The sequence below is a fragment of the Crocodylus siamensis genome, chromosome 4, assembly GCF_052110815.1.
Source record: "Crocodylus siamensis isolate JL-2025a chromosome 4, ASM5211081v1, whole genome shotgun sequence".
Taxonomy (NCBI): domain Eukaryota; kingdom Metazoa; phylum Chordata; order Crocodylia; family Crocodylidae; genus Crocodylus; species Crocodylus siamensis.
The window spans coordinates 229,531,026-229,554,026 of NC_143398.1; the positions used below are offsets into that span (position 1 = coordinate 229,531,026).

The 23,001-nt window shown below is 42.1% G+C and overlaps 1 protein-coding gene across 2 annotated transcripts in view; it reads right to left on the minus strand.

Moving 5' to 3' along the window:
• Window positions 1-23,001, minus strand: part of THSD7B (thrombospondin type 1 domain containing 7B) — a 678,955-nt gene that overhangs the window by 402,533 nt on the left and 253,421 nt on the right. For both annotated transcript variants that reach the window (XM_090045842.1, XM_090045843.1), the window contains exons 5-7: window positions 16,386-16,555; window positions 2,264-2,419; window positions 178-375 (exon numbers count right to left, since the gene is read on the minus strand). In XM_090045842.1, the coding sequence (XP_089901968.1) occupies window positions 178-375; window positions 2,264-2,419; window positions 16,386-16,555 (524 nt within the window). The remainder of the gene's footprint in view (window positions 1-177; window positions 376-2,263; window positions 2,420-16,385; window positions 16,556-23,001) is intronic.

Genomic DNA, 23,001 nt, shown 5'->3' on the forward strand with positions numbered 1-23,001 from the left:
TAAACACTACATTAGAAAATCTAATCTAAATATAGACTTCATTCCAATATTTGGGTTTCATATTCATTTCAATAAAGAGCCACCAGTCTCAGCAATTCTCCTCTAGTGGAAATACATTTGAAAAGAAGGCATAAAACAACTACTGTAGATGTTAAAGTTGAAGTTACCACCACCTACCTTCACTGTTCTTACATACAGCCTTCACTACGCGATTCCCATGCCCACATCTTCCATGATCAGGTACACACATGCCCTCTGAAATGGCCCACTGATAACACATTGGGTCTTCACAAGGAATAGATTCTATTAAATGTGGACAGCCCCCAGAAGTACCAATGGGTTCTGCAACAACATGCCTTTTTCTCATTCTAAAGCCTAGAAAAAACAGAAACTAGATTAAACTAAGCAGTTTTATCACAATTTTAAGTAATGTGTTTCACTAGCAAAGGAAAATGTGTGGAATTGAGCAGCACTTCAAAACAGTATCCTGCACAAAAACTGTGAAACAATAATAATATCTGAGAGCCAGATTTGGCAAACCCCACAGGCTTCACACAGGCAGTTCAGTAGTCTTTAAAAATGACAGAATTTGGCTCTTTGTGCTCACAGTTCTGGCCTGCTGGGTAAAGAATGCCAGGAGCACTGATTCTTATCCAAATACAGAGACACAGAAAATAAAACACATTTCATGGTGATAATATTGTTTAAGAAAAAAAGATAATAAAGAAAAAATTAAGACATTCAAAATCTAAATTGCAGCTAACCTATTTCTGAAAATCAGAAATTGAAAACACTGATTTTGTAGTACAGAAGATCATTTTACTGATTTTGTAGTACAGAAGGTAATTTTACTGAGGAATAATCATTCTGCTTGAGATTCTTTGAAATGTCATCCTAATAAACTGAGAGATTCACATCTAAATGGTTAATAAGTAAAGTACTGATTACATAATTCGCTTCCTTTTGCATACAATCAAAAATCATGTATATAAAATAGCAGGCAAATTATTCAATAATTGTCTTTCATCATCGAGTCGGTTTGAACATGACAAGCACAGCTTACACAGCCAGTGTATTTACAGTAAGTAGTGATCTCATCAGGTCTCATAGGTTCAGAATTGGATGGAGTAGATCAACGCTTGAATGAAGAACCTTGCAGGAAAACCGTAGCAAATTCAGGCAGGTGGGCAGTTCAGAAAGTAGAATTTCCTCTCCAACATTATGTTAAAACAATGTCGGTAAGGTGGGTTCTTTTCTGGTTTTTTTCTTTCCTTTTTTTGTTTTTGTTGTTGTTGCTGTTGTTTCTGACAGTTTTCCTTTCTTTATTTTTAAAGACGTTGGTTGAGTCCTACTGGCGGCCACACAGTCTTTAAAAATCAGTGGCCGTAAAAACATAAAGAATATAACTGCACACTGGGTCAGACCACAGATCCATCTAACTCAGTAGCATGTCTCAAAGTGGCCAAGTATAGATGGAAGGGGAAAAAAAATACTTATTCAGGGCCTATCCTGACTGATCTGTCCACTTCTCCCCTTCCCTTACAGCTTCCAACATTTAGAGGCCCAGGAAGTCCTTATGTGGAGATTGCTGCCCTATCATCATGTCCAATATCCACTGATGCACCTCTAAGAGTTGCAGCACAGAATCCAAACTGTAGTGGCAAGTGGAGCTGAGATACATTTCAACCATCTTTGCATCTTCCTACTCCCAGGCACTTCTAGGGGGTGAAGGTGTCTTTGGCATAAATGTAGACTGATTTGCTCTGTGAATTGCACCAGGCTGCCATATGAGTGGTGGCGCCGTCCACAGTGGTACATGCTACAGCCTTGGCCCTGAACCTCAAGCTTTCAAGCTTCTCCAACCCCACTTCCCCTATCCCACACTCCATTTTGATGGAGTTGCCAGAAAGCAACCTGACAACATAACACAGCTCTTTTCCCAGAGGCATCTTCCTCAAGGTATTACTTGAGGCATATTCATTAGGTTTAAAACCCTCTTATGCCAACTATAGAGCAACAAAGTGGCTATAGTGTGGGGTAAGAATCTCACCCAGATTATACAAGAATAGCTGCATAAAACATCAAAAGCCATGTTTCCCCCTAGGATGCAGCTTACACAAAGTGGCTTCAACAGGAACTCCTTTTGCCTTCAGATGTGGAATTTCACCCAACTGCTTTTATATTCATATCATAGCATGCTTTCATTTCTTTTAATTCAGACAACTGCAGTCTCTAGCATATGAAAGAAATAATTAAAATGTACCTTTTTTTCCTAGGTGATCCTGGCAGTTTTCATGAACACAAGGTCCCCACACAGACCAAGCAGAAACCAGGCACTCAGAAGGACATGGGACAGTGCACAGCTGGGAGGCAGAGGGAGCAAGGCCAGGGCATAATTTCTTGTCATCAGGTCTGGTGACTACAAAGAAAAAAAAATTCAAACTGTAGCATCAGTCTTACAAAAAGCTTCTGAACTGGCTATTGGCATTTTTTTCTAGCACCACACCACTATCTGGTGCCTACCAGGAGCCTAACCAAAAACAAACATCTTCCAAATCTAAAGTTTATATTATTCAAAGGCTCTGCTTCAGCAAAGCATTTAAACATGCCCAATTCAGGGAGGTACTTCAGCACATGCTTAACTGCTTTGCTGAAAAGGATGGTCCTGTTGAATCAGGATGAATTCTTCTCTTCACTAAAAAATGAAAAAGCCTTAATTCAGCAGATCAGCGACCTGCAGACACTCCAGCCAAATTTGCCTACTTTAGACAGGAAATGCATTTTTATCATCTCTTACTCCTATCAGCACTAAAAAGCTTAGCGATGATTAATTAAATTAACCTTAGGCTAACAGATCACTACATTGATTTAACTAAATTTCTATTTATAGACCAAGTGTTGCCCTCATTCACAACATCACTAGTAACATAGGTCTGAGTCTCAAAGACCATGTCATGGATTAACAGCACAACTGAAAACTAGGAAGCACTCTCATAGAGCTGAATATAATTAAGATTTGGCATAATACTAGATCTATTAACATACATTTTCAATTAAAGTGGTAGCAACACATTTTGTCATTTTTGTTCTCGCACATTTGTAGGGTTAGCAAATAAGTAGTCTGCTATACATAGAAGACATACACATCCATGTTTACTCTAGTATATTCAATTTATCAATAAAATTGTCTTGAAAAATTCAAAACTACATGGATTAGTGACATAAAAAAATCATTTTCTAGTATCCAAAAAAATCAAAATTAGGAGGAATCTTTGTGTTGATATTAAACATCACCTTGAAAAGATACTTTCCTTTTTATTCTGGAGATTTCTATTACAAGTTAATTTGTCTTGCATTATGCAGGGGGGGGGGTTGCGGGAGAAGGCAGTACAATCTTTATCTTCAATATCTATGTAATATTGCATTTCAATTACATTAGGGGTTAAATGTGGCTCTCCGTCTAGAAAAATCAATATCAAAGCAGTCTTTCAAAAGACAAAGACTTGTTTGAGTTTATTCTGTTCTGGCATTACAAAAGTTCATAATTTTTATGGCTGCTGAATTTGCTACCTCATTTTCTTATTTTTAATGTTTGTTTTAAGTGTGCTTCCATGCATGAAACCGACTTGAAAAAGATTTTCACAAAGTACAGTATTCTACTCCATATGCAACAGCAACTATTTCTTTATTATTGCCTGATTGTCCACGATTTCTGGCTTACGGGAACACACAATTTTGAGCAGATTTTGCAGCCTTCAGTGCCGAGAGTCCCAGCAAACATCATGCACTAGGCTTTCTCATGCTAGTACTGCAATTCAGATACAGAAACAATAACCTTGCCTGGGATTCTACCTCTGGGGCTCATGAGTTATACACTGCTTGCTCTTCAGGCACTCTACAATAAAACTACTATTAAATGGTAATAGCTGAAATTTAATTCAAAACTAATGAAAGATACTACTTATGTAAAAAGACTGGTCTCTGAATGACTTTTGAGAAACAATATTGCCTTTGACATATTCATTTAGAGACTACACCAAGTTGGCAGGAAACCAATTCACCTTCCTGCTAAAGTAAATAGACCTTTTCTAGAGATTGTAGAAGTCAAATGACACAAAGAGTAAGATAAATATTAGAGTTTTAAGCATAAGGCTATTTTCTATCAAGAGGCCTCATGCATTGCTTAATACACCCTTCAGCATTACGCATTGCCAAGTAATTTATCATTTTTTGTAACTCACTGGCAGAAATGAAAGTAAATCAGTCTTATGGCATATACTCAATTTAAAGAATTAAGTCACATACTATTACATTCTAACTATGAGTTTCATTTACAATATGTTGTGTGTTTTTATTTTTATTTTTAAAGATAATAAAGTAGCAACCCGTTAAATTTAGAGTGAGCGAATATAACTGGTAAAAATACCTGCATGAATTAGAAAATGATCAGATTAAGCATGGTCAAATGTCAAAGTCTTCTAAATTTGTGCCAATATACACATATCATGGAGACCAGAAACCTCATTGATTTCAGAAATAAAATCTAACTAAGAAAAGAGGGAAGAAGAACAGGCTGCATCAGTGCATGCATCTAAATGGATATAAGTCATTCTGGCAAACCAATGGGACTTGGCAAAGCACTGATTCCATTGTCTCTGTGAAGACCAGAGGAGCACAAATAGAAAACTGATGTCTCAGAAGAGCTCCATCAGTTGGCAAGCCAACTGATAGGTAACCTGAAACCATAAAGCTCCACCACTTGCTCTAGGAAGGAATTTATCTGTTGGCCTGGTCTGAGCTCCTGACCCCATTTGCACTTCCCAGCTTTATTCTTACTCTTGTGACTGTGTGCATATATACATTATTACTCTAAAACTACAGTAGCAAGAAGAAAGTAGGGAAGGGTTCTGCAGTTGGGCACAAGGAGGATGAGTAGCTCTAAATCCTAACAAGAGATGCATCCCAGACCCATTGTAGTCACCCATTTGGGGACCCTACCTCCTCCAGATGTGGTTCAAGCACTCAGAACAGATATCTCTGTTGCATCCTTCCTATTTACCAACTATATTAATGAACAGGCCTAAATATGCATTACTTCTGGAAGCCCTTAATCTCCAGGGAATTGTGCCTGGTGAGCTGCTTAAAGAGATGGTGCATCTGTACGACACATTTACTGTGCAGTAGACTAATTAGCTGTGCAGTAAAAGTTTCAGCATCTATACATACACCTCTGTTAGGATGGTGTAAACTAATTTACTCTGCAGCAGGACAGTCCTTATAAATACAAGTACTATCCTGCTGTGGAGTAAAAAATTTCACAGCAGCACATGTGTAGATGCTGTGGCGGGGGGAACAGGGGTGCTTCAGTGCAAGGGCTGCCTGCTGCTTAGCCCCACACTGAAGCACCCTCGTGCCCCAGCCAGACACTCCACAACACATTTAGCTGGGAGGGGGAAAGGGGGGAGAGTAGCCCCTAGCTGGCAGGCTGACTCCTCCCCAGGCTCTCTGCCAGCCGGGGCTGGTGTGACCCAGCTCAGTATGATGCTCTCCTGGGTGTACGTTCAAAAGGCATGCCCGGGAGCAATAAACTCCAAAGTAAAAAGCCCCAATTTGAGTTTACTGCTTCATATTAATTGTATGTGTAGATGCACTGAGACAGCCTCTAAGAACAAAGCATTTTTTATTCATTCAAAAATATGTATTCTGAATATTAAGGGTTAAAATAATGGGTATTACCACACCCCATGACCTTTCCTTGCTAACTTCTATAAGCTACTTTCTGCTCATTTTTCTAGGATGGGAGAAGCAGGCCATCTAGGTGCTTCCATGGCCCCAGTGATTTTTTCAAAGTCTGGGAAGCTTTTACTTCCTTCTCTTGGTCACCATCTTTAAGAGATTTAACTTCTACTCTCAGCTCAAAAAAGAGTTTTCACAAAAAGGGCCAGCTACCAGATAACGTGTGCTATAGGCTGCATAGATAGGGAAGGAGACAAACATCCTAGTGTAATTATAGCACAGGTTATTAATTACGTAGAGAAGCTAGATGCTTTCAAGTCAGCAGGGCCAGATGGGATGCACTCAAGGGTACTGAAAGAATTGGATGAGGTAATTTCAGAGACATTGGTTATACTTTTTAAGAACTTGTGGAGGTTGCATGAGGTCCCAAATGATTGAAAGAAGACAAATATAGTGCCCATCTTTAAGCAAAGAGACTGGGGAATGACTGGCTAAGCTGCAAGACTGCAGAGAAGGACCCGGGAAGTACCGTGGACCATAAGCGGAAAAAAGCCAACAGTGTGCTCTTGTTGCAGAAAAAAAGCCAGCACTTCAACAAGGACCCGGGAAGTACCGTGGACCATAAGCAGAAAAAAGCCAACAGTGTGCTCTTGTTGCAGAAAAAAAGCCAGCACTTCAAGAAGGACAGGGACAGTTTGGAAAGAGTCGAGCACAGGGTAACAAAACTGATCAGGGGCCTGGGAGACTAGACTTATGAGGAAAGGCTGAAAAAACTAGGTTGTTTACCTGGAAAAGAAAAGACAGAGGGGGCCTGATAATAGTCTTCAAATTCCTGAAGAAACGAATGAAATGGGCTTTTGTCAGTAACTATAGGGGTCAGGACTGGGAGCAATGGCCTCAAGCTGCAGCAGGAGAAATTTAGGCTGGAGACTGGGAGGGGCTTTCACTATGGGATGGTCAGGAATTGGAACTGGCTACATGGGGAAGTTGAGGAATCTCCATTCCTAGAAATTTTCAAAAGCAGGTAAGGCAAACACTTGGTTGGGATGGTTTAGTCAGGGGTATGATCCTACTATAAGCAGGGGGCTAAACTAGATGACCTTGAGAAGTCCTTTTCAGTCGTACTTTCCTATGATCCTATACTGTACTTTACCTCTGCCATTGTTTAGTACTGGATTTCCCCTCCTTCATTAATTTTAATATTAAACTTTTTTCTTCTCAGGTAAACTGAAGTTCTACAATGTTTATGCAAAATAGACCGAGCTCATTCATTCTCTGTGGTAAAATTACATTAAATTTTGGTTCCTTGTTCTAATAAATGTCTTTTAATGTCACAATAAAGCAATTCTTTCTGTAACCTTTTTCACTGTAAGATGGCAGTTCTCACCCATCCAGTCATCAAAGAGACAGAAACAGAATTTCCCAAAGATGCTATTATATGACTATGATAAATGAACAGAGGTACCAAACCTGACTCAGTATACCAGACAGGCCTTCTTACTTAATGATCACTGCCATTATCCTGTAAATAAATCATTTGCTTTGTTTGGGGAAAAAAAAGTGTATCTTCTTTTCAACTTAATAACACTTGTACTTCCTCCCAGATCTTTTCTGGGATAGAAATCAAGTGCTAGCCCATTTACTATGCTCATATTTTTTTATTCCTATATTCTCCTGAATCTGTGGAATAAACCTTGAAAAGCAAGTGAGGGCTAATCTGGGATCCCTTTGAAACGTTGCACATTTCTACAGCTGTTATATTGAATCTCTCCTAGTTGTCAGTACCAGTGCTCTGCCTGAAGTTTGAATTCTACGATTTGCTGTTATTTTCAGATTATTGATACCAGCGGGAGATCATAAATTAGGTTCCGAAATGCATTTTCCTATAGATTTTCATTGGGTGCTAGTTGGGAGTAAGGGAGGGAAAATCAACAATATTACATCTGATACGGTTATTTGCATAAAGTAATTTCAAGCTAATAAATAAATAATCTGTAAATATAGTCATACTGAGACAAGTGAGTTTCACCTACTTGGATCCACATGAGCCATAATGAGATCAAGTACAACCTCAGCCAATCCGAGAGTTAAGTACAAGATTGCATCCTGGACGTAGTGATAGCTACCAAAATTATTTTTCACTCCCCCCTGGAAGTAAACAATTTTCTCCTGGATCCTGAGGGAAAGGATCTCATCTTAACTCCCTTTTTTTTCCCTTTTTTGCTTTAAACTAAAAAATTACACTTCTAAAATTTCTTATAAAAGTGGGGAGGTTTCTAAATATGCCCCCAAATCATATTTTTTAATACACGTAAGAATATGAGAATGTCAAGATTTATTGTTCCTCAAGGTCTTTATCGACTTTGTTTTTTTCCAGTCAATATTCACCTCCCAGGGCACTAAATCTTGATATTCACCACAACAGAAGTCAATATTTGTTTAACTTTTGGCAGAACCATACAGAGTTAATTATTTCCTAAGCTGGTGAAAAGGATAGCTACCAGTTTAAAAGTGGTGATGTCAGGGGGTACTCACTACTGTTTCAGAAGTAAATTAGTTGAGAAAAATCACTGATGATTTCATTACAATATAAAATATCAACTTTCATAAGAGTAAGTCATGCTTTTCTAAGCTGACTATAATGAAAATAAAAGTAAACATGGAAGATTTGGCAAACCCTATTTATTGAACTTGGAAATGGTTCTATTGCTAGCTATTTGCATTAGTCTATTAAAGAATCTTAATGCACCCTGTACCTGACAGAATATGTTTTTTTACCTAGCTAAAAATAAATTAATTTGGAAACTACAAGGGAAGAGGTGAAGTCCCATTATCAATTAAAAACTATTTAATAGACAGGAAACAGGGTGTGAATAAAAGGCTAATCACAGCATGAGAAGAGGTTAATCGTAGGTTGCCAAAAGCAATGTGATTCAATATATCTAAGAACAATCAAGAAGCCCTGCAATTTTATCGAAGTGACACATATTATTAGCGCTTTGGAGCAGACAAGGTTTTTCTTCTACCTATTTGTATACCTCCTAGTACAAAGGGGCTGCAATCCCGCCTAGGACATCGAGGTGCTACCACAATAGAAACATTCAAAATAATAATAATAATAGCAGCAGGAGCAGCAAGGATATACCATAAGAACCAACTGGCAAACACAATAGGGGTACCATGATTGATCAGGTCAAAGGCAGGAAGGATTCTGTTGAGAAAAGTTATTAAGGGGTATAGAAAATGCTGAGTACCAATAAAGGTAACTGTGGGAGGGAAAGGAGCATCTGAAAGGTGTTTGAAGATTGTTGGTTAGAAAAAGGAGGTGTTATCAGATACTGTTAGCTATTAGTAAAGGCCATGGCATAGTATGAAGTCATGCAGCCATAATGGGTCATGAGGAATAAAAAAAAGAGAATCCAAAGTTATGGAATACACCTCATAAAAGCCTCTTCAACATTCAAAATTTGATATTTAATGATACTTTAAGTAAAAGTACCTTTTTGTGAACGATCTCTTTATTGTGGGTTCTCTGATCTATTTAAAAAGAGAAATTAGAGCTTTATCATGAAAATAATGTTACCTTTTGAAGGGAGATTCTCTATATGCACTTAGGGTGCTAACAGATGTTGGGGGTGAGGGGAACAGCGCTTTACAGGAAAAGGAATCGTGTCAGTTTAACCAAGCTCGCCCAGCTTCTGTATAGCTTGCATGATTTTTAGTGCTCTTATCTTATAGCTGATTCAATGAGATAAAAGCACCAAAAAGCCTGGCTGAAACATGTTGTCATACAGACACTGGGCAAGCAAGGTCAAACTGACATGATTCCTCTTCTGGGCATGTGTTCTGCTTGGTGTGGGGGTACCCAGAGCTGAAAGTAAAGTGCTGGGAGGGTTTCCACATCCGTAAGCACTCTTAAATGGTAGTTTTCTAGTTACATACTTGGGCATTTTGGATGCTTACTCCTGCACTGTGGACGAGTAAGCATATTCAGTAGGATACACACTAGCCGGTCCCATATGTGGTTATCTACATGTATGTACCTGAGCATTACTTCAGCAAAAAGCAGAAAGAGTATAACCCTCCCAAGTTTTAGTCCCAAGAGCTCAGTGGCTAAGGCATTTGCCCAAAAAGCAGGACACCCACTTACATGTCAAGAAAAATACCATTTAGGCACACAAAGTGAACCAGAATTCTGCTGTACCTGTATACCTCACACCCCACACCGTAAAAGAACTCAGTAAATCACCTCTGCTTTTATTCCAAGTTCAAAATGGATCATCATTAGCATTGTTCTATCACACAGCTTCAAAGCAACTAAGACTATATACATACATTCAGATCATCCAGGGCAACTCTCCCAGGTCTGTCTGCCTGAGAAAAAACCTGACCAGTACAAAAGTTAAAACATAAAAGCAAAGAGCCTGTAGCGTGGACACCGGGCCGCCAGGGGACCTGAGAACATGCAACCCAGAGAGCTTTGCAGGCCTTTTTTTTTTAATTTTTTTTTTTTTAAGTGAATGCAGGCAGGAATCCATAGGGTCAGGGAAAGGAGGGCCAGGGCAGGGGAGGAGAGAGGTAGGGTCTGTGCTGTGCGCAGAAGGGACTGCCAGGATTTCCCCTTCTCAGTGCTGTGCTGAAGTATGCATGTATGCTTCCCTGAACCCAAGTGCTGCAGTGTGATTCGGGCAGGGAACAAACCCTAAGTGTTTCAGCACTGGGCTTTTCCAGCCAGAAGCACGCAGGGGGCACGTTTTGATCCCTACTTGACTGAGACTGACACGTGCTCTTGCTCCCCCTGTGGGATGGGGAGAGAAGCAAAGCACACTGGGATTGCACAGGTCAGCCCTGTATCTTCTGCCTGTACAGAAGTTCTGCCTCCCAAGAGAGATTCTCCATGGAGTGACTTCACTCAGGTTGCTGAGTGACTTCACTCAAATTATTTTTCTCCCAGACTGGCCATTTTATTTTGGGAGAAAATTTATGAGCTTTTGTACATTTGTGGTTTCTCCTGAGAGAGCAAGGACTCTCCCAGGAGAAACTGAACCTCTGTCCAAAGTCCTTTATCTATGCCAGTAGCAGTAAATAGCTATAAAATGTATATAGTTGACCTTTTATACTATAAAAGGCATATCTTTTATAAGATATGAAACTGAGCTAAAAATCCATACTCGTGTGAACTGATTGGGTGCAGCAAACTAATTACTTTATAATATTAAAGAGCTGCATAAATAAAAGTATTTGTAATAATGAAATGATAAGTGCTACATGTTGCATCAAGTAGCCTGTTGAGACATAAGACACAATAAAAAGTTAGCTGTTTTTCCTTCAAAATGTTTTTATATATTCTACTTTTTGCATTAATTAGTTCCCAGATATCTGAAAACTAAAAATATTATACCACTATGATAAATAGTCTGGTTTCCCCTTATGGATTTAAACCTGTAAGCCCTTGAATTACAAATTTAAACCATGCCAGTTTCACACCCCAAAGATTTGAGGAAAATCGTTTTAAATCGTGCTACCAAAGGGGTTCCACTGAAGAAGCCAGCTGTTACATATTTATTATTCCATTATGCAACTTTAATCTTGTAAATTCTACTCACAGAATGTTTGGTGAGACTACAGATCAATAGCTCAACAGCCCAACAATGTAAATCTGACACAGGCATTGAGTGTATTTCACACTGTGGAGGTATGTTCATCTCCTTCTCAAGCCAATCTTGATAAGAAATGGCTGGTTTTTCACCCTTTGTTTCTGTGAATTAAATCCGCTAATACACATGCTGAATTATCTTTCTTTAGTACCACTAATCAGTCAGCAAAAATAGATTTTTTTTTCAGTTCCACAGATGACCATCAGTTACCTTTTCACCTTGATTCCAGTGAAATTTTCCTGTATGCTAACCTATTCTTTCCAAATATTTCCCCACAAAGGACAAGACATCTGGATTGAAATATCTTAGTTTCCAAAATTGAATTTCCTTTTAATAAATAACACTTTTTGTCCTTTTAGCTATACTAGCCTAGAGACACAAATGTGAAGAGCAGTGCCTGTTTAGTGTAGGGCAAAGTTATTGATAATTCAAACATAAGCCACAAAAACACAGCCAATTGAGTATATCACTTGATTACTACAACTCTGCCTTCTTTGCACAATTATGGATTATCCTGTTGTATATCATCACCAGGGGCAACATTTCCTGTTAGGATTGTATAAACAGGTAAAAGATTTCCACAAATGTGAGGGGGATGTCCATGGAAAATCTAAAGGCCTTGGGCAGTACTTTGCAGATCTATTCACTTTTGAACAAAGAAAAAGCTCAAACAATACCTGAAATGAAGGCACAGACGAAATTCTATTCTAAATTGTGCTGGTGTAGGAGTTTCTGCATAATTCTCCAGACCACCAAGTTGTCAGGAATATAATGATGTAACTTTCGGTACATACAGATGTCATGTTTAGGAGTTCAGAAGGTTAGATCAAATAAAAAGAGGCCACTGATCTAACTCAGTGATTAGATAGGTGCCAGGAGCCTGATCTATAGTAAACTGGGGTAGGCAGAGAAGCAGACAGGATCAGGAGACTAGCAGAGTCTGTTGGGGAGGATGGAGGGAGGGAGACCTGGGGGTTACTGGCTCCGGGGGGATTGGAGAGGTCAGGAAGAGTTCTCTTGCCCCAGGCTCCCACACCCCCAATCCCTCCAAACCACTCCCAAAGCCCATTTCACAGGTGTCCACCAGTGCCAGGAGCCCAGTCAAAATAAATTGGGCTGAGGAAGAGGCTGCGTGCAGATCATGGGGGGCTAGCAACTCCACAAGGGTTGATTGGTGGGATTAGGGGGCAAGAAGCTCCACGGGAGACTGGTGGTCTCTGGGGGGCAGGAGTTCTCTCCCCCTCAACCAGGGGCTATTTTTAGACCCCCACCCCCACCAACAATCAACCCCACTGAAGACTAACACCCCACCCCCACCACCATCCAAATTTATTGCAAATCAGGCTCCCAGCACTAGCAAATGCTGGTAAAATTAGCACTTGGGGTGGTTTTCAGTCTGGGGTTGGGGGAGGGGTCAGGGGGCTAAAAATAGCCTAGTGTGGGGAGGGGGGCAGATTATGGAAAGTATCGTCTCAGGGCTTGGCTTTCCCAGCCCTGGAGCCATGCTACAAATTTGTACAGATGTTAAGTTAGATCAGCCTAAACTGTGCCCTATCTAACTTAGTGTACCTCTCCGGTGAACTGAAGTTAGATCAGGCTGGCCATTTTTTGACCCATCTAACCTTCAGGGAATATCTGTACAGTTTGGCACTTAGATCAACCTAACTAGGAATCTAAGGTCTGCACATGAGCAAACTTAGATTGGGTGACCATTTTTTACCTGATTTAACCTCCTGAATGTCTGTATGCATCCACAGAATATTATACTAGAACCAAATTCTCCACAATAAGGTCCTCGGAAAATTCCCATCTAACTCTAACATTGAGCTTAGATATTTACAAAAGGTTTAAGTATCTGTAGCTCTCAGAAAACAAAATCAAGTATTATATTGGCAGTGGGAGTATTCTCATTCTGCAAAAGTTTAGAAATTGAAACAAAGTTTAATTCTGGCTAGAAGCAAAATCAGGATTTGTGTTTTTGCCTTCTTGCCTTCACATTTAAGGAAGCTTTCCCTCTGATAGACAAAAGAATCAATAAATATAAAAGAGAGTTTGATTAATTATTTGTTGCTAGTTGGCACCAGTTGATAGAGGTACCTGGGACAGTCTGTATCTCCAACTGAACTGAATGCATTCAGCCAAAATCAGATTCTTCCACTAAGGACAAAAAGTTACAAGTGTAGCTTGTACCACCATGCATCTCTTTCTCACTGGATGCCATCAAAAATCCACTACATCTAGAACCAATGCTAAGAAACCCTGGCAAGTGCCTTAAAATACTATGTCCAGGCTGCTGCTAGCTTTAAACCTGCGGTACTGCTAGTAGCACAGCAGCACTAGCATAAAGCTTGGTGCAAGGTAGCTGCCTAGCTTTTACATATCCAGCAGAGAGAAACTTTTAGAATCAAAGAATTTCCATCATTTTGGGGGAAGGACTGCTACATATTACATGTCTGTACAGTGCATAGTATAGTGGGGGCTAGATTAATGACTGAGTATCTTACTAGCTTTCACAGTCTCAATACAATTTTAAAAATTATTTAAGAACAATTATACTTTTGAAGTTTACTGCACCTGAATGTACAAAAACAGTGGGTACAAGATATATGTTTGCAAAATAAGAAAGGCACCAAATATTCTATGCTACTGGAGTCACTAAAACAGTTTCCTTACCCTAACTGACACATGTAGTATATGATATTACAGGACAAACGAATCTTTTTTGTGTCCAGAGTCCAAGGTAAACCCAGCATTTTGGAACAGATGAAACAGAAGTTACATATAGGCAGAATAGAAATTAAAATAGGCCTAGTTTTCTGGAAACCGAGAGCTCGTGCAGGTTGATAGGACACACAATGTGCCCCAAAATGATTTGCTTTGGCTTTGTGAGTAAATAAGTCTAAGCTGCGATATAGCATTCTTATTATCTCACCATCTCTGTTCAAAAGCATATTTTGCAGAAGCAGTACATGCTGTAAATAAAACAGACTAAGATGAATTATTCATCAAGCAACAGAATCCACTCGTTACTCTTTCAAAAGGAAAATAACTCATTCCTTAAGTCCAAGCCCTGACTGTCTACTCAGAAGCTGTGACAATATTATTTTGGCTTTCCCCTTCAAATCATAAGAAAGGTTATATATTGGTCTGAGGCAAAGGATAAAGCCAAACCAGGAATGGACCATGGCATCTTACTTACAAATACACCTATCCAGCCCTAAAAATATGGCCAAGTGGCTTCAACAATATGGGAGGTGCAGTGGAGTCATGCCCCAGAGGCAGCCTTCAAGCCACCTGGTGGCCATGTGACTCCTGCCTCGCTCAATCTCTGTTAGAGCCCTCCCTTATTTGTTCACCTGCCATGCCTTGCTCTTACAAAAGGTTGCATGAAGGGAGGCTGCCCACGGGCCTTAGAGTGAGCCTTAGTCCACTTGTGGTACCACTGGGTCTCTCCTGGACCCCAATCACTTTGATTCAACCCTTAAGTTCAATGGACCCCCTCAGCTGGCCTTTGCCTCTTCAGGGATCCTGCAGCTCGGAGGCCTTCAATGCGTATCTGTGCCTGTCCCAGGCACCCACAGCCTTAAGGACTCAATGTGTGGCTCCATTTCCTCCCTTACACCATGCCCCAAAGCCTTGCAGGTGTTACTATGATGTTGTTCCCTCTGTTGGAGCTCTGGCCTCCTCAGCCTCTGCCCGTTTAACCTAGCTGGGCTGTCTAACCTGGGCCCACTGTACTGGACCTGGCTCTGAGGCACTGGCTCCCACTTGTCCTTTTTAGTCACTGGGCCCCTGGCCTGTCTGCTGGGCCCCAGGCCCTGGTGTGGCTATGCCCCGGTGTGGCTACACCCCTCTGGTGCCGGGCCTCTGGCCCCTGTGTGGCTGCACGCCTCTTGAGCACCAGTCCCTTTGTCCCCGCCTGCTCTATAACCTCACACTGCTCCTTCCTCTGGGCTCAACAACAGCTCAGGCCTACTGTGTACCTGTCAGGCACTAATGGGACCTCCGTAAACCTTCTCTTACAGTCCCAACCCAAACCACCAGTATAAACAGTAGCATAAACCATAACAGAAACACAAACCACAGCAAAAGCAGCCCTCTGCCCCTCTAGGAGGGCAAACTTTCATCATCTCCCAGTGGACATACCTTTCAGCCCGCTCTATAACCTAGCCCATGCACTCAATCCGCTTGGGCTCTCGGACCCTTTGGCAGGCACCTCAAACCCTCTGGGAGTTAACATTAAACAAAGCCCACGTGCCTGTAACCCAGTCTTCCTCAGCCTAGGGAATTTGATTCTGTTCCCAGGCCTGCAGTTGTCCAGCAACATCCAGGTCCTTTCAGGAGCCCAGCAGCCAGGAGCTTTGCAGCTGCTGGAGAGAAACTACCTGACCCATGCAGGCTCTGGAATAACACAGCTCCAGCCTGAGCCCTCTTCCCATCAGCTGAGTCCCTCATTAGTCCCCCCCCCCCCGACACCTGCAAGCAGCCCCTCAGGCTGCTTGTTCTCTTAAAGGAGCAGGCACATTCCAATGCCCTGCGCCAGGAGCCAAACAGTCTGACGTGTGAGATTGGAGGAAGACTGAAAGTTTACCCCAAACCATTCCAAAACAGATTGGGGTTTGGAAGACAGTGTACCCCCCCTCCTCACCCCCCACATGCACTGAAAACACAAAAGGGGCAGTCAGTGATTCCACATCCAGACTCCTTAGCAAAGCCCTTGGGAACATCCCTGGAAAACTCCCAGCCAGTTCCTGTAGGAAACAAGCAATCTGAAAAGAAGCCCTGTGCTTTCTTGCTGCCTGATCATCCTGGAGCCTGTTAATTCCCTCCCCAGGGAATTATCCTGCCTAAGCCTGTATACTATTGCACTTTTAGCCCCTACCTCCAGCTCTGAGACAACAAAAATAGTAATGCAACTTCACACTATTGCTGTTCCTTTTTGATTCCTTGCTTTTCTAATTTCTATATATATTTTGTAGAACAAACACATACCTTCCTTTAACTTGTGTATCCCCGATTCTATCCTGATCTGAGCACAAAACACTTCCCGGATTTGTATGCCACCTCCACAAAGCATTGTGTATTTATGTCGTCGAGGGTCCTGCTGGTCAAGGAGAAATGTCACTTGGCATGTTTTCCATTCAGAAGTCCTCCATGAAAACCTTTGGAAGGAAAATAGAGTATGTAAAACAGGTTTTATAAAACGCCATTGGGGCATGCAGATTCTTTAAATCAGAAATTCGTGACTCTTTAGCATGCAAATCGCTTTAATATTTATTTTAAATTTTCTAGTTTAAGATAAATATACCATTGTCTGGCAGTATGTTAGTAGCATTTCTGTAGAGGTTTCCATGCCTAAATACTCATACAACTTAGCACTCAGAGTCTTAAAATATTTACCATTTAATGCTGACCATGCAACTGAGGGAAGGTGAAAGAGGAACAGAGAGATTAAGATATTTGATTACTATGAAAACCAACTCCCAATCCAATGCTTGAAATCCCAAATAATAACTCTCTGTCAATAATTACGCATCTAATTCAGAGAGATGCACAATACTTGCAATCTTCACAAAAATCAAAGTAGGGCCAAAGGCTGAGGGTCATTTGGGAATTCGTCCTACTGGAGATGGTTTTACTGAGTTCCAGGGATTAATGGTTATTACCAGTTCCTTCAAAAGATGGACTACAATTGATGAGTTCTATAATGTTCCTTTCTTGAGGCTGTGATATACAACAAGATCCAAATAAAAAGATTTTCTTCATACATTCAATTCACATCTATAGAGTATAAACAGTATGGAATCATCTGTCCAGGACAGAATTACATTCTTAAATGCAAATTTGTAAATGACACTTAGAAAATGCACAGATTTGATCCAGAAAAACTTAGGTTTTGTGTATCATAACACATCATAGGTAAGTGACGGGGCCATGATAGACTTAGGAGTGAGGGGGTGGCACAAATAACCCACAGGAGGTCTTAAATGCCTCTACACTAATGCTACAAGTATGGGGAATAAGCAAGAGGAGCTCACCCTCCTGCTAGCTATCATAAATCCAGGCATAGTAGGGCTCACAGAAACCTGGTGGGATTCTACCCACGATTGGGCAGTAGATATTAAGGGCTACAGTCTGTACAGCTGGGACAGGGCAGGGAGAAAAGGAGGGGGTGTAGCATTCTACATCAAGGAGCAATACACATCCTCGATGAGCAAGGAGGGTTCAGAAGAGGGACTGACTGAGGTGCTCTGGGTAAGAATACAAGGGGGTCATGGGGAAAGGGACTTAATGGTGAATGTCTATTACAGACCACCCAACTAGGGGGAAGAACTGGACCAAGAATTTTTAGAACAGCTCATGGAGGCTGTCAAGTCAAGAGATGTGGTAGTTATGGGCGACCTGAACTACCCAGACATCTGCTGGGAAGAGCAATCAGCTAGGTCTGACCGCTCATGTAGATTCCTAGCTGAGATACAGGACCTTCACTTAACTCAAGAGATGCACAGTCCCACCAGGGGAAATGCCCTGCTGGACCTGGTCCTTGCCACAGGTGATGGCCTAGTGAGGGAATTGCGGGTTCTCAGCCACCTGGGCGATAGAAATCATCGCCTCCTGGAATTTACTATCTAGCACAGGGTGTCAAGGGCTAGCAGTAAGGTGGAAGTCTTGACTTCAGGAGGGCCGACTTCAATGAGTTAAGAAGACTAATATGAGAGGCACTGGGATCCTGAAGTTTCAGGGAGATGGGAGTCCAAGATGGGTAGTCATTCCTCAAGGAGACGATCCTCCAAACCCAAAGAGAGTCAGTCCCAAAGCATACCAAGGTGGGGTAAGAGTGCTAAAAAGCCCCCATGGCTCAGCAAAGGCATTCAGGAATGCCTGAGGGCTAAAAAGGAGGCGTACATCCAATGGAAGCAAGGGGCTATTACTAAAAAGGATCACACCTCCATTGCTTGAAGCTGCAGGGCAAACAAAAAGTCCTTTTTCAAATACATAGGGAGCAAGAGGAAGGCACCAGGTAATGTAGGACCCCTGCAGGACATGCTTGGCAATCCGGTGATTGCAGCAAATGAAACAGTGGACTTCTTTAACAAATTCTTTGCCTCCATTTTTCAAAGCAGGGACCAAGACACCTCCCCCACTGGGAGTATGGAAGGACTCAGGGTAGGCATTGCCAGGCCCAAAGTTAGGGATGACATAGTTAGGGAACTTCTGGAGGGGCTGAATGTGTCCAAATCAGGAGGCCCAGATGCTCTTCATCCAAGGGTGCTGAGGGAATTGGCGGGGGTCACTGCAAGGCCCCTGGCACAGCTGTACAAGTGCTCATGGAGTGCTGGTTAAGTGCCGGATGACTCGAAAAAGGCTAATGTGGTCCCCATTTACAAGAAAGGGAGAAAGGAAGACCCAGGTTTATAGGCCTGTCAGTCTTACCTCAGTGCTGGGGAAGATCTTTGAGAAAATTATCAAGGAGCACATCTGCAAGGGACCGGCAGCGGAGATCATGGTCAGGGGGAACCAACATGGGTTCATTAAGGGAAGATCCTGTCAGACTACCCTCATTTCCTTTTACGATCAGGTCACAAAGTCCTTGGATGAAGCCGTGGGGGTGGATATCATCTTCCTGGACTTTAAGAAGGCCTTTGACACTCCTACCGCATTCTCATAAAAAAACTAGGCAACTGCGGCATTAGCCTACACAGACAGATGGGTGGCTAATTGACTGGCTGGACAGTCACACACAGAGGGTGATGGTGGATGGGATGTTTTCAACCTGGAGGGAGGTGGACAGTGGGGTTCCCCAGGGTTCGGTCCTCGGGCCCATACTGTTCAACATCTTTATCAATGACTTGGACGGGGGGGTGGAAAGCACATTGTCCAAGTTCACTAATGACACCAAGATGTGGGGCAAGGTGGGCATGCCAGAGCGGGGGGGGACAAATCCAGCTAGATCTGGACAGGTTAGAAAGATGGGCAGATGAGAATAGGATGGAATTCAATGCAGACAAGTACAGGGTACTCCATCTAGGGAAAAGGAACCACCAGCATACCTACAGGCTGGGGAACACCCTTCTCATCAGCACAGAGGCAGAAAGGGATCTTGGAGTCATTGTTGACTCCAGGATAAACATGAGCCACCAATATGAGGAAGCTGTCTGTAAGGCTAACCGCACCTTGTCATGCATCCACAGATGCACCACAAGCAGGTCCAGGGAGGTGATCCTCCCCCTCTATGCAGCATTGGTCAGGCTGCAGTTGGAGTACTCCATCCAGTTTTGGGCGCCAAAGTCCGAGAGAGATGTGGCTGGCACTGGAAGGGTCCAGAGGAGGGCCACTCATGATCAGGGGCAGCAGGGAGAGACTAGAGGGCCTGAACCTATTCAGCCTCCACAACAGAAGGCTATGGGGGGATCTGGTGGCCGTCTACAAATTCACCAGGGGGGGATCAGCAGGGAATAGGAGATGCCCTGTTCCCCTGGGCACCACATGGGGTATCTAGGAATAATGGCCACAAGTTGATAGAAAGCAGGTTCAGGCTAGACATCAGGAGGCATTACTTTGCAGTTAGGGTAGCTAGGACCTGGAACAAACATCCAAGGGAAGTGGTGCTCACTCCTACCTTGGGGGTCTTTAAGAGGAGGCTGGATAGACACATGACTGGGGTCATAAGACCCCAGCATCCATTCTTGCCTAAGGCAGGGGGTCAGACTTGATGATCTGTTTAGGTCCCTTCTGACCCTAGCTACTACGATACTATGATACATTATCTAATTGTAGGTTTAAAAACTAACTGAACTCCCCAAAAGAACTGATTGGAATTTAACAAAACAGAAATAAAAATATGTTTTTCCTCATACCATCCACAAGAGGATGGGATCTTTTGTAGTAACTTGACCATTATCACTGGCACTTTCAATTTGATCCAGTGGATTGGACAGCAGATTGGGAAACAAGACACCAATGTTCTTCCATTTTTTCCATGACATAAAATGAGAATACTGATAACTTACAGCTTTATCAAGAACTTTGATAAAGTAGTACATAAATTCTGAGTACTGTATTCATTCTTTGCTACCATCTCCTGTATTATCTACCATTTCCTATTATAGTCCTGTGATCTTTTCCACTGCTTTCCCTTCTTCATATTCCCCAAGCTCTTTTCATGCTCGCTGCAAAGCAAGACCTTCATTTTTTATTGTATAGGCAAAATAATTTATATTCCTTCCTTTGTCCAAAAAACAAACACTTCTCCTGTTATCTCAGTTGCACTGATTGGTAAATCTGCATGTCAGATGTGTGCCTGCCTTGTCCTGGATTACTATAAACCAATGTAGTATCTGCTGTCTTGTGTGGAAAAAAGATTTCCAGCTTATAACTTCACGTGTTCTCCTTTGCAGACTTGAGGAAGCTATTCTTGTGAAAAAAAATAGTAAGTCTGCATGCGTCAACATTCTCTTACAATCTTATCTTGTGAATATAAGCATAAAAATGACTTTTAGCAGAGAGCACTTATGAATTTTGTAAAGCACTCATGTAAAATATTTGTAAATATTGCCAATTACTTTTAATTTATAGTTACTTTTCAGATGAGCTGTCATGTTCTCCCTTATATAATATAGAGTATCATATACAAATCTAGATACATTCACAAGGTTTATTACCAGCAAGAAAAAATAATAAAGAACACATTTTGTGCATGACATGCATGAAGAAACTGTACTCCCACACCATATAAATCATAGTGGTTAATTCTTCAGACAGGAGTCCCTTTTGTGGGTTATCACAGGTTTTCTAATATGCCACATTAATGCAGCTCCGGAGTTTTTACATGAGGACAAGGAAAATCGCACTTCTGCATGAATTAGGTGAATAAGATCATCTATCACATTCCTCCTACCAAATTAAAACATCTTGCCTGCTAGAGTATCTAGGACCCACTTTTCAAAATTGCAGCTTAAATATAAGCATATGTAAATCTTTATTTAGGCAATTAAAGTCTTGTGTTAGGCCATTAAATATAAATTTAAATCAGTACATAAGTGACTGCGGATAAACTTACTATCGGTTGCATCTGCACAAGGAGCTTTGTTATCAAGTAGTGTAGTTAACTGGACAGTAAGCACGTGCATCTACATGTGCACATGCTTACTGCACAGTAAGCCTCACTTATGCAAGTAAATTTGCTACCTGAAAACGCAAGTAGCAAATTTACTTGCAATTACTGTACAGTAGCGCTTGTGTAGTTGCTTGACACAGAGCAAATCTGTTCCTGGTCAGCCAGCCACCAGGGGGTAGAATATTGCTCCCTGCCCCTGAGAGCTGCCTGTTGCCAGGCTGGGCTCCACCACAAGAGTATGGGCAGGGAGAATGTCCCCCTGCCCCAGAAGCAGGGAGCTCCAAGCCCCCCACTCCAAGCATCCAGGAACGTCTCAAAGCTAAGAAGGAGGCGTACACCCAATGAAAGGGAGGGGCATCACCAGGGAGGACTATACCTCCATTACTCAGACTTGTAGGGGGGACGTTAGGAAGGCCAAGGCAGAGATGGAACTGGGACTAGCAACCCAGATCAAAGATAACAAGAAATCCTTTTTTAAATATATAGAGGGTAAAAAGAAGGTTCTGGGTAATGTGGGGCCTCTGCAGGGCACAACTGGAAATCTGGTGGTCTCACCAGATGACAAAGCTAACCTATTTAACAGTTTCTTTGCCTCCATTTTTCTGAGCAGGGACCAGGTCATCCCCCCCACTGGGATCCCCGATGGTCCCAGGGGAGGCACAACCAAACCCAGGGACAGAGAAGATCTATTCAGGAACTTCTAGTGGGACTGGATGTGTTCAAATCAGCAGGTCCTGATGATCTCCACCCCAGAGTGCTGAGGGAATTAGCAAGGGTCATTGCAGCAGCTTTACAAGCACTCATGGTGCTCTGGCAAGATGCCAGATGACTGGAAAAGGGCCAGTGTGGTCCCCATTTTCAAAAAAGGGAAGAAGGAAGACCCAGGAAATTATAGGCCTGTTAGTCTTACCTTGGTCCTGGGGAAGCTCTTTGAGAAAATTATTCAGGTGCACATCTGGGAGGGGCAATCAGGGGAGCATATGCTTAGGGGCAACCAACATGTGTTCATTAGAGGCAGGTCCTGTCAGACCAACCTGGTTGCCTTCTATGACCAGGTCACAAAATCCTTGGATGCAGATGTTGCAGTGGATGTAGTCTTTCTGGACTTTAGGAAGGCTTTCAACACTGTTTGTCACCCCATTCTTATTAAAAAATTAGGACATTGTGGTGTCGATGCCTAGACAGTCAGATGGGTCATCAATTGGCTGGAGGGCCACATCCAGAGAGTGGTGGTGGACGGGTCATTTTCAACCTGGAGATATGTGGGCAGCAGGGTGCACCAGGGCTCGGTCCTGGGGCCCGCACTGTTCAATATCTTCATCAGTGACTTGGACAAGGGGGTGAAAAGCACCTCGTTCAAATTCATAGATGACACTAAGATGTGGGGAGAAGTGTGTATGCTAGAAGGAAGGAATAGGCTGCAATCAGACCTAGACAGATTACAGGGGTGGGCAGAAGAGAACAGGATGGGATTCAATACTGACAAGTGCA